Genomic DNA, 11,820 nt, shown 5'->3' with positions numbered 1-11,820 from the left:
GGACCTTATCTTCAAAATAAATTCTGCACCAAAGTTTCATGACCTTCCTCCGTATAGTTCGGGAGTAGTAGCAATAACAATGCTAATGAATGTCATATTCTCGATACAAGACAAAACTGTACAGCCTCTTTTCATCTTAAATCTGCACAGCAAACAGAACTCAAACATGAAAAAAGAAATTCTACTTTTCTTGAGTGCAGTGATACCTGAAATAGATAGGCCTGAGGTGGGGAATCTGATCGCTGTGGAGAAAGCACAGAACTCTTGAGAGGGGGACTTCCACGTTGGAAGGAGGGGGAACTCGGACACTGGATCTGTTGCTGAAGGTGAAGTCTCTGCAGGTGCTGGTATAGTGTGGCACTCTGGGGGTCTGAACCTCTCCCATTCACTTGTTTCTGAAAAACAAAGTGTGCATTAAATATAACAAACATAGCTTTACAAATATACTTCTTGAATGACAGACAGGAAAACAACAGTGCCTTTATCAAGGAGTATAATATCTTCAATAAACACATTACAAACCCATTCTTTGTTAAATGAAAGTTTCAAACAGCTGCAGACCTGAATGCTGCAAAGTGTAGCACCAAAATACAGAAATATGGCCTTCTATTTGACAACATGCACTTGTGTCTTGTAGTAGTCCATTCTAGATTATTTAGGAATCTACTACCTACATTATTTGTGTCTTGTAGTACTCAATCCCTGAACACCTAGAACTCAACTTCTATACCTTATAGCAAAAACCTCTGTTTACATCCTTTGTGTCTTGTAGTACTCAATCCCTGAATACCTAGAACTCTACTTCTCTACATTACAGGAAAGCCTCTGTTCATATCATCTGTGTCTTGTAGTACTCAATCCCTGAATACATAGAACTCTACTTCTCTACATTACAGGAAAGCCTCTGTTCATACCATCTTTGTCTTGTAGCACTCAATCCCTGAATACCTAGAACTCTACTTCTCTAAATTGCAGGAAAGCCACTGTTCATATCATCTTTGTCTTGTAGTACTCAATCCCTGAATACCTAGAACTCTACTTCTCTACATTACAGGAAAGCCTCTGTTCACACAATTTGTGTCTTGTAGTACTCAATCCATGAATACCTAGAACTCTACTTCTCTACATTACAGGAAAGCCTCTGTTCACACAATTTGTGTCTTGTAGCACTCAATCCATGAATACCTAGAACTCTACTTCTCTACATTACAGGAAAGCCTCTGTTCATACCATCTGTGTCTTGTAGTACTCAATCCCTGAACATCTAGAACTCTACTTCTCTACATTACAGGAAAGCCTCTATTCACACCATCTGGGTATTGTAGTACTCAATCCCTGAATACCTAGAACTCTACATTACAGGAAAGCCTCTGTTCACACCATTTGGGCAAGCATAAAATGCCTTGTGGCAGAACACTTTCTACAAATTCTGTTGGGATGAAGTCATTTCAAAGTTTTCATGTTTTCAATAACAATGGCTGTTCTAAATAGTGCATCATCATCATCATTTGTACAAATTAAAAACGCTGCAATTGCTGGAATCCTTTCTGTCAAATTTGATCAAAATTCTGTTCTGCAGTTTTTGAGAAGTTATTCTAATTTTTGCAATGTCACCTATAATATTTTCTATCTAATACTGTAAAGTGGTTTTTGAGAACAAGTTCTTTAAAGGTTTTCTATTTTTAGTAACAGTCACCATATTAGGCCTTCATGCCATATTGCTTTATGTAAAATTTCATTAAATTCTGTTCAGCAATTTTGGAGAAGTTGTCAAAAACATCATTATTCTATTCCGACAGTAATTATTTAATATGACAGACTACCTTTATTTTTAAATCTAAATGTCCTTTATGTTAGAGTGCTTTCTGCCAAATCTGATCAACTCTGAAAAGCAGTTTGTAAGAAGTCATTTAAATGTCTTTTATTTTTTAGAAATAGTGGTCACATTTGATGTCCAACTGACACCATTTGTAAAAAAAAAATCAAATCTGTAATGCTACTTTTGAGGAAAAGTTGTTTAAAGGTTCTTCTAGTTCTAGTTACAATGGCCATATATGAACAGCATAATTTGTACAAAATGGAAAGACCCTTATGCCAGGATGTGTTTCAGCAGATTTGGTCAAATTCAGAAGGAGCTTTTTCAAGTTTTTTTAAACGTTTAGTAACAGCAGACATATCTGACTGTGGATCTACATCATTTATATAAAACTGAAATGTCTTCATGCCAGCTTGCTGTCAAATTTGTTCATATTCTGTTCAGCATTTATGTTTGTCTGTCAAAAATAAAAACTGTTTGTCTGTCAAAAAAAAAACTGTCTGTTACAAATTAAAACTGAGTATCTGTGATTGCTTCCATCTCAAGTATTGAATAAACTTCACCTGTGTACATTATGAGATTTCAGTGTTGCACATTAAGTTAGACTCCACTGGTTTTCCACAACATTTTGTCCTACCTCCCCCAAATCTTGACCCTAGGTGTGCTTCTTATTCAGAGACCAAAACCCACTTACAACTTTACATTAGTGTAAGTCCACCCTTGTCTCTCTAGGCAAAAGCAATGTCCAAAGTCGCAAAAGATGTTAAAATCTTAATATGACAATGAATATCTATTTTAAAACAATGAAAACATTCAAAGTCTGTGGTAGTGGCCAAGCTGCAATGTAAAATGTTTGACACCCTTGTAACATTTTTTCAAGATCAAAGTGAACTCTATGGTGTGGCAGATGTAATTAGCTTGTATTTCAAGCTCTGCTGTAATGCTACGTCATCATATTGCAACCTACAAATCGTTTGCAAGAAACAAGTGTCACAGAATGTCAATGCTTTCATACTGACAGACACATTAAAGTGCTGAAAACACAAAATTAAATAGGTCCAACACCAAAGTGATGACCACTTTGACGATGATTGCATCCATCTGATAAAAGCATATGATATGCGTTAGCGGCAGTTTGTGTCTGTTGATCCTGACCAACTTGCTTAAAAGATGCACAAGGAACATGAATCTGGCTGTTTACCAATTAATATACGGAAACCGGCTGTTTACCAACTAACATACGGAATCTGGCTGCTTACCAGCTAACATAAGGAGTAAAATCAATTTGTGTAAACAAAAAGGTCTTGGATAGAATGATGAAACTGAACTGATCAAAATAAAACTGAACTTGGACTGGTCAAAATAAAACTGTACTTGGACTGGCCAAAATAAAACTGTACTTGGACTGGTCAAAATAAAATAATCAGAAGAGTCTGGGTTGCCCATACCACTCATACTGAATTAGTAACACCCTTCCCCTGACCATCACACTTTTAATTCTTTGGACAACCCATATTAAATTAGTAACTCCCTTCCCCTGGCTATCATACTTTTAATTCTGTGAAAACCCATACTGAATTAGTACCTTACATACCCTGACCAAGATACTTTAAATTTTTGAAAACCAATATTGAGTTAGTACCTTCCTTTCCCTGACATCATACTTTTAATTCTTTTGACAACCCATATTAAATTAGTAACTCCCTTCCCCTGACCATCATACTTTAAATCCATTTAGAAACAGTACCTCCCTTCCCCTGACCATCATACTTTTAATTCTGTGACAACCAATATTAAATTAGTAACACCCTTCCCTGACTATCATACTTTAATTCCATGACAACCCATACTGATGTATTAACTCCCTTCCCCTGACCATCCTACTTTTCTCTGACAACCCTGATGTATCTGAAGAATATGACAAAAATATAATCACTTGAGATTTTGTACTTACTAACAAACTTAACGTTCTTGATCCCTTTTTAAGAAAACCTAAAATTTTGTTTTGTAAATCTTGGATGAGATGCAATGTTGAGTATGACTCAAGATGGACAGCATGCAGATTATAATTATCATTCTTGAAAATGTCAGAATTTGTCTGGTTACCTCGAGTTCCTGATACTCCTGCTGCAGCTGTTTTAGACTGGTCTGACTGTTATGCCTTGACCCAGACTGTGAACCTACCGACTCCCTGTAGATTTTCTCCAAATGTGATTGATATTTGTGCAGATTGGCAAGGCCATCACTAGCACGCCGGACTGGTGAGTATCTCTCATTGGGTAAATGGAGGCAGTTAATATCTTTGTATGATTCTCTGGCTGTAATGTAAAGCAAAACAGATTTTAAAACAAAGTTCATCTTATAGTGCTCCCAGCTTAATATGCTGCTAAATAATTGTTGTGTAAATATATTCTTCATGATTTTACATGCTGGGTGGAGGAGAAAAAAGTACCATGAGCAGCATGTTATCTGACTGACCAATGTTTAATAGTCTTCTATGCAAATTTGTGTGCAGAAACCATTTTTCTTCTCCCAGACTGAATGACTATGACCTTTGCCTTTCTTCACAGGGTTCTTCCTTATCCCATAATGCAAGCCATTCATAAAGTTTGCTAACTGTAGATGGTGACTTTATGTGTGGAAACCATTTTCCTTCCTTCTTCACAGTGACCAAAACTCAATAGGATTCTTCCTTATCCCAAGTGCAAGCCATCCACAAGGTTTGGTAACTGCAGATGGTGGGAAACTAAGGTTATTTTGCAGAAACCATTGGTAACGGATGGGCTGACAGATTGATATCATACTATAATATGCTCTGCCTTAAGGTGGGCATTTAAAAACTATGATTAATGTGTTAAATAACTAGAAATATGCCCTGCAGACACCAATGCCCATGACAATATGGTGTATTTGATGACATGCTGGTTCAAGGTGCAATTGCAAAGTTCCAAATGCAACTGAGGTATAAATCTAATTTTTTTAAAGAATTCTGCCAACATTATACATAGCCAAGATCTTGTCAAGACAAAATTCCAAATAATTTGGTTTCAATCATTAATGTCCTTTAAAGTTGTTAAATGGAAACGGGATTTATGATCTGAGGACAAATTTTCAAATGGAATAGGCCAGTAATACAACAAAATTTGGAAGGAAATGAATGAAAATTCAAACTTGGCCAATATAAACTCTGATACAGTTCATTAAATGCAACAAATGTTATTTGAGTAGAAACAATATAATCGATGCATGAGGAAACTTCCCTTAAGTAAAGGGGCCCCTGAGTGGCCGAGTGGTCTAAAGTGCTCACTGTTATGGATCATTGCCATCTCACCTCTGCATGGTTTTGAGTGTCAGGTTTGGCCAATGTGGGTATGTGAGAAAGCTTGCCTGGGTTTTCCCACGTTCTTCCTCCATTATTTATACTGGCCGCCATGTATAGAAAATCTTGTGCTGAAAAATAGCGTCAAACCCTACAACAACACCAATTAAATTAAAACAGCAATGGGTGCAATCTCTGCTCTCTACAATTTCCTCAATAAGGCTCATAACAGAGGAACCTCTGTTGGTAAGTCAATGTTTGGAAAAGATGATAATTCAAAGGTCATAACTCATTTGAATGGTGAGAAGAAATGCTAGACTCAACTCATTTGAAGTCCCATCAATATAAAGCTTATGATAACTTTGGCTGAAATAAAGGATACTTCTTAGTAAGGCAAAGTTAGGAGGAAGAGCAATCAGGGGTGCTAACTGTTAAATGCTAATAAGAAACACATCAAACTAAATTTATTTGCGGCCCTGGCAATGTAAAACTGCATGCCAAATTCACTTCAAATGCGACAAGGCATGTTGTAGAAACCAAATCAAGAAGACAGGCAATCTGGGGACAAAACTCCTGTAAATGCTGTGGAACACTGAAAAGTAAACCCAATCAAAGACTCATAAATCTCAAGTCACATGACAGCCTGGCTGAATACAACAAACTGTGTTGAAATTATCTAATGAAAACTAAAGTCAGGAGAACAATCAATATCAAGGGGTCATAACTCTTCTAAACAAGACTGACTATTAATTAAGACCTGAAAAGAGACAAATATTTACAAAGCACTTTTATAATAAATAAGCAATTCAACAACCTAATAGAATCCAATTATGTGTAAGTATTTTGGAGCCATGCTGGTTAGAAGCAACATTTCAGGAAGATATTAAGATAACTAACAATAACCATAACTCTGCAATGGAGCTGAAGATAAAAACCCATGAAAGTCACATCAAAAGGCTATATGACTCATTCAAACAATATGGTACAGACAAAGATTATTGTCCTAGTTGTTCCACACTGAGAAACATCCAGGACTAGTTTACAAATTATCACAAATGGTTACAATTAGAAGACTTTTTGAAATCAGATGTATTGCCTTTCCCTACCCCAAGCACTATATGGACATATGCATTGAGTTGATATCAAGGGAGATGTATAATAAGTTGACAATATTAAGGTATTTAATGCATATGAAGTCGGTCGTGGGTTTATTATACTTTTTTTAAACAAATAACTTTATTGTCGAAATGAAATTAAAGGAGCTTTCAAGGCAACCTTCAATTCAAATATTTTTTAAAACCTTTGCAAACAATACTAACTGCAGAAATGAACAGGGCAAACTGAATATTTTCATGTCTGAATTTTCAAAAAAAATGTACATACAAAATCTGGAAAACTTCAAATGGTGGTATGGCTTGATTACAAAGCTCATTTGTCTGCATGACATAGTACTTCTTATGCTGCATCTCATATATCACTCTACAATAACAGTGTCCAAGATAATTAACTAAATGGAAGGTTAAAGCAGATCACTGATGCATGATATTAGGGTCACGGTGACACTTGACTTAAGTATGTAGTACTCTTCATGATGCATCAACATACCAAGTTCAGAAACGCCAACTCCTCAGCATAACAGATAGGTCACAGTGACACTTGACTTAAGTATGTAGTACACTTCATGATGCATCTACATACCAAGTTCACAAATGCCAACTCCTTAGTATGATCATCAGGAATCCTACCATAACTTTAGGGAATTAAGGTCCAATGATAAATCATAGTGAATCCATCTAATTCCTGAACCTTGAACTAAGTTAATATTTTTGGTCCAAACAATAACTGTAATCATTATGAATTATATGACTCTTAATTTTCTTCATCAATAGGGAACCATTTTTAACAATTACATTCTAATCCTTCTCTCTCGTGAGATGGCTCTGCATGCAACAGTGTTTGAAAAAATGACCTAAACACAAATCCATTACTAAAGAAAGTGAGCTTGATGCAAAGGTAATTCCTGAATCATGAAATACAGTTAACAGTCAGTAACCTAATTTTCCATGGTGACTAAAGTAATCCTCAAGCACAAAGCATTGGTCCATGAAATACAGTTCACAGTGACCAGGATTTTATCAAAGGATGTATACCGCTCATGAAACTTTCACATATTTTTATTTAAAAAATGCTACCAAAGTATTAAATAATTACAATTAAAAAAATATCTTAACCAGTGACCCTTGGGACCTAAAATAAATGTGGAATAGACAATGGATGGATGTAAAGGTAATTTAATATGTGTCTTAGTTTTAAAAAACCATGAATATAATGAAGCTTCCCTCAACTCAGCTTGGTCTGCATACTAGCTAAATAATTTAATATTAATCAAACCTCTTTATCCTGGACACCTCTTTAAAAGACTAAATAGTGATAAACTACATCCATGTAGAAAGTATGCCATCAATTGACCTTACATCCAGACCTGATGCAAAACAACTCAGCTGGAAAACTACCACTAGAATATGTATGGGTAAATATCCCAGAAAATGTGATTATTGTAATCAAGGCCAACTGGGACACCAATTAAGCTTAACTGTGGGAGTTTTTTCACTGTAATTAAAACGGGACTTTTCCAGTAGTCAGCCTGATATTACTGCTTGGAGAAACAATGTTAAATGATTTTTTTTTAACATTTAGGATAAAGTTCAATTTTGTTTCATACATGAAAGAATCCATTTAAAATGGCCAAAACATTTCATTCCAACAGGATGTGAGTTACATATTTTTTATGCAATAATACTTTGGCGTAGCTTCACCATCAGATTCTAGCACTAAAAGGTGTGTGTGCGCGTGTGGGTGTGTGTGTGTCTGTGTCTGTGTGTGTGAATGTGGGCGTGTGTTGTAAGCAGCAATTACAAGAAGTTCTGTCTGAAACACGGCGGGCAGATCTTATAGGCTGTAAGGACAATTTGCGTTGTAATTCCTCTGGGATCTCACTCATTGGGTTGGACATGGCCAGAGTGTGTCGCTTCACTCTTCCTCGGCTGGTAAGATACCTACACACAGAGAAGTGACAATGTGATGTATTCACAGTTCCAGTATATACAACTTTTTTCAGGATTACAAAGTGTAAAATGTCCAATTTGATGTAGCAAATGTATGAAGATCTGAACTGAAAAAATAAACCAGTGTTAAAAGGATTTTAAGAAAAACGAACTTAATATTGTATATTTATCTTTCTCTATCTTTATTGATTAGTAGTGTTTTATTTACACAGAAACTGAACAATTACTTAAAACAGAAAGAAAATAAATCTAAATATTTTTAGTGTTATTTAGTGAATGTTTTCTTTGGGTGTTCACTATTGTGAGAAAAATTCACTACACATTTGTGCTAATTGAATGGATAGACAGCCTATTTCATGGCATGTGCCTCATATATATGTATAATTCTGAAAGATACTGATGTCAGGATGCTGTCTCTAGCAAAGTGAGGGGTTCGGCAGAAGGCGAGTAGTTCCATGCAGGACAAGGAAAACAGGTTTACACTTTCATGATCAAAAGAAAAATAATGTTGTTCACTATGCTTTACCTCTGTACTGCCTCAGGATCGGGTTCCTGGTCAGATCCACAATCTTCTGTCTCCTCTACTGTCACTGATCCTGTCAAGGGCTGAGTTGGGAGTGGCAGTCCCATTGGGGATAGAGGCGACTAAAAAAAAGAATGATTACACTTCAAATTTCTGTAACAGTTACTCCCCTTAGGCAGCCACTTCTTGTAGTTATTAGTTTCCCACTCATACCAATGTCTTTAGGTTTGGCTTTGATATAGTTTCCCACTCATACCAATGTCTTTAGGTTTGGTTTTGATATAGTTTCCCACTCATACCAATGTCTTTAGGTTTGGTTTTGATATAGTTTAGTATTTTACAGCATAGCAAAATGTATAAGTTATACACTGTCAAGGTATGGTGGTTCCAGAATGTGTATATAAGAATTGGGGAATGGGGATAAATCTCAATTCAAATACCGATTATAAGGTTTATCGAAACTAAATTGACCAGTCCAATTAAAATCTGACAGGTGATGGACTCTTTGAAAAAAATAGCTATCCAAATTCAATACATGTATTTCTGGAACAACCTTAATATTTCTACATCATTATAAACTGCCACAGTGCAGACATTGTAGCGATATGACTGCAAAATTGTTAAAGCTACGTTAAAAATCCGAAACACACACACACTACATCCTTTACTTCCCTCACTCAAATTCATTCCATCCAACAAATGAATAAGGAAGGTTGTGCAGTATAAACAACCTGCAGAGGTTGTGCAGTATAAACAACCTGCAGAAAAGTACGATATTTCCACAATTTAAAATTCTTGGACATTCTTACAGAGGTAGAACAAACCCAATCAGATCTAAAGGCGGGAATTCCTACCAAAATTGGAGTGTAGTATTGTAGGGAAATTCCTACCATAATTGGAGTGAAATATTGGTGGGAATTCCTACCATAATTGGAATGGAGTATTAGTGGGGATTCCTACCATAACTGGAGTGGAATATTGGTGGTAAATGGCACACATAAACACTAACACATTAAAGCACACCTAAACTGATATGATCTAAAAATCCCAACTCTCTGAAGGCTTGGGGATGTAGAATATGCATGCTGCCCTATTCCCTGCATACAGTAAAAGAAAACAGTGGCAACCTTGTTGCCAGGATGCATCCCTTGTTGTTCATAGGTGTTGGAATTTCTACAACAGTTAAGTTTATATAAACAATTATGACTTTCTATTTTAAGGATATTAACCCATTTTTGGGATGCCTATACATACCCACCACAATCTAACCAGGATTATGAGAATCTACCAATAAAACCCATGCAATCATACATATATACTAATAGTTCCAACATTTTTTCCCAAGAAGCATACAGAAAACATTAAGTGCTATGAAGTCACCATGCTGAAAAAAATCAATAAAAAGCATAAGCATTTACATTCACTTATGTAATATAATTAGTGTATAAATTAGACATGATATTATTTATGTCATTATGTTTAGACTCAGAAACTGAAGGAACCCTTGTGCAACTTATTTCAGAATTTTTGTTGCTAAATGTTTTGTTTCACATAGTTCTAGAGATCCTCTCAGTAAGGTGTGTATTATATATTTCATGTACTGACCCATACCAATAAAGATTTTGTATTAACTTATATTATCTCCTATGAAACCATTTGATTCCAAATATGAAAACGATGGATATCCACAATTAGTACACCTAAAAATAAGTTTGACAAACAATTACAGATACAGAGAGATAGTAAACTTGACAAGTAGACAGACAAACAATTAAAGATACAAAAAGAGATAGTAAACCTGACAAGTCGACAGACAAACAAGTATAGAGAGGTAGTAAACCTGACAAGTAGACAAACAATTATAGATACAGAGAGAGGGAGTAAACCTGACAAGTCGACAAACAATTATAGATACAGAGAGAGGGAGTAAACCTGACAAGTCGACAAACAATTATAGATACAGAGAGGTAGTAAACCTGACAAGTAGACAAACAATTATAGATACAGAGAGGTAGTAAACCTGACAAGTAGACAAACAATTATAGATACAGAGAGGTAGTAAACCTGACAAGTCGACAAACAATTATAGATACAGAGAGGTAGTAAACCTGACAAGTAGACAAACAATTATAGATACAGAGAGGTAGTAAACCTGACAAGTAGACAAACAATTATAGATACAGAGAGGTAGTAAACCTGACAAGTAGACAAACAATTATAGATACAGAGAGGTAGTAAACCTGACAAGTAGACAAACAATTATAGATACAGAGAGGTAGTAAACCTGACAAGTAGACAAACAATTATAGATACAGAGAGGTAGTAAACCTGACAAGTCGACAAACAATTATAGATACAGAGAGGTAGTAAACCTGACAAGTAGACAAACAATTATAGATACAGAGAGGTAGTAAACCTGACAAGTCGACAAACAATTATAGATACAGAGAGGTAGTAAACCTGACAAGTAGACAAACAATTATAGATACAGAGAGGTAGTAAACCTGACAAGTCGACAAACAATTATAGATACAGAGAGGTAGTAAACCTGACAAGTAGACAAACAATTATAGATACAGAGAGAGGGAGTAAACCTGACAATCTGACAGACAAATTGATCGATGAATTGAGAGATCAAGACAGATATATGAGTAGCCAGATATCAAAACAGAAAAGAAAACAGTAGACAGATTACTAATAGAAATGAGATCATGGAAGAGACATATGACTCTATAGAACTAGATAACATCTAATAATGCTTTTAACAGCAACTTTAATTCATATCATGACAATTCATATCATGACAATAAGCTGTCCGGGCTGGTTAATATTTCTGATATTTTAGAGTTGTTATTTATGCAACATAATGGTGTTGATATCAAGACATGGCTTCATCATGATGTAAGCAAAACGTAACATTTCCATTACATATAGCTGCCTGAAACAGAGTTCCAACAAAGAAGTTTACAAAATGTACTGAATTTCAGTAAAAGACAACCTTATCACATGGCATCTTTTTTCTCTATCACCATCAAAAAAATTTAAAACATCTGCACACTTCAATACTGAGTCATAAATATTTGGATTTCAGAATCTT

The 11,820-nt window shown here is 35.4% G+C and overlaps 1 protein-coding gene across 1 annotated transcript in view; it reads right to left on the bottom strand.

Annotated features, from left to right (window-relative positions):
• The window catches only part of LOC149796054 (serine/threonine-protein kinase SIK3-like), a 111,711-nt gene that overhangs the window by 14,803 nt on the left and 85,088 nt on the right, over positions 1-11,820 (bottom strand). The window contains exons 12-15 of the mRNA XM_089965975.1: positions 8,727-8,845; positions 8,052-8,191; positions 3,923-4,134; positions 207-395 (exon numbers count right to left, since the gene is read on the bottom strand). Of these exons, the coding sequence (XP_089822101.1) occupies positions 207-395; positions 3,923-4,134; positions 8,052-8,191; positions 8,727-8,845 (660 nt within the window). The remainder of the gene's footprint in view (positions 1-206; positions 396-3,922; positions 4,135-8,051; positions 8,192-8,726; positions 8,846-11,820) is intronic.

Source organism: Sinohyriopsis cumingii, chromosome 7 (assembly GCF_028554795.1).
Source record: "Sinohyriopsis cumingii isolate HCF-2022 chromosome 7, ASM2855479v2, whole genome shotgun sequence".
In the NCBI taxonomy this organism is placed as follows: domain Eukaryota; kingdom Metazoa; phylum Mollusca; class Bivalvia; order Unionida; family Unionidae; genus Sinohyriopsis; species Sinohyriopsis cumingii.
This window is presented reverse-complemented; position numbering and strand designations above follow the sequence as displayed.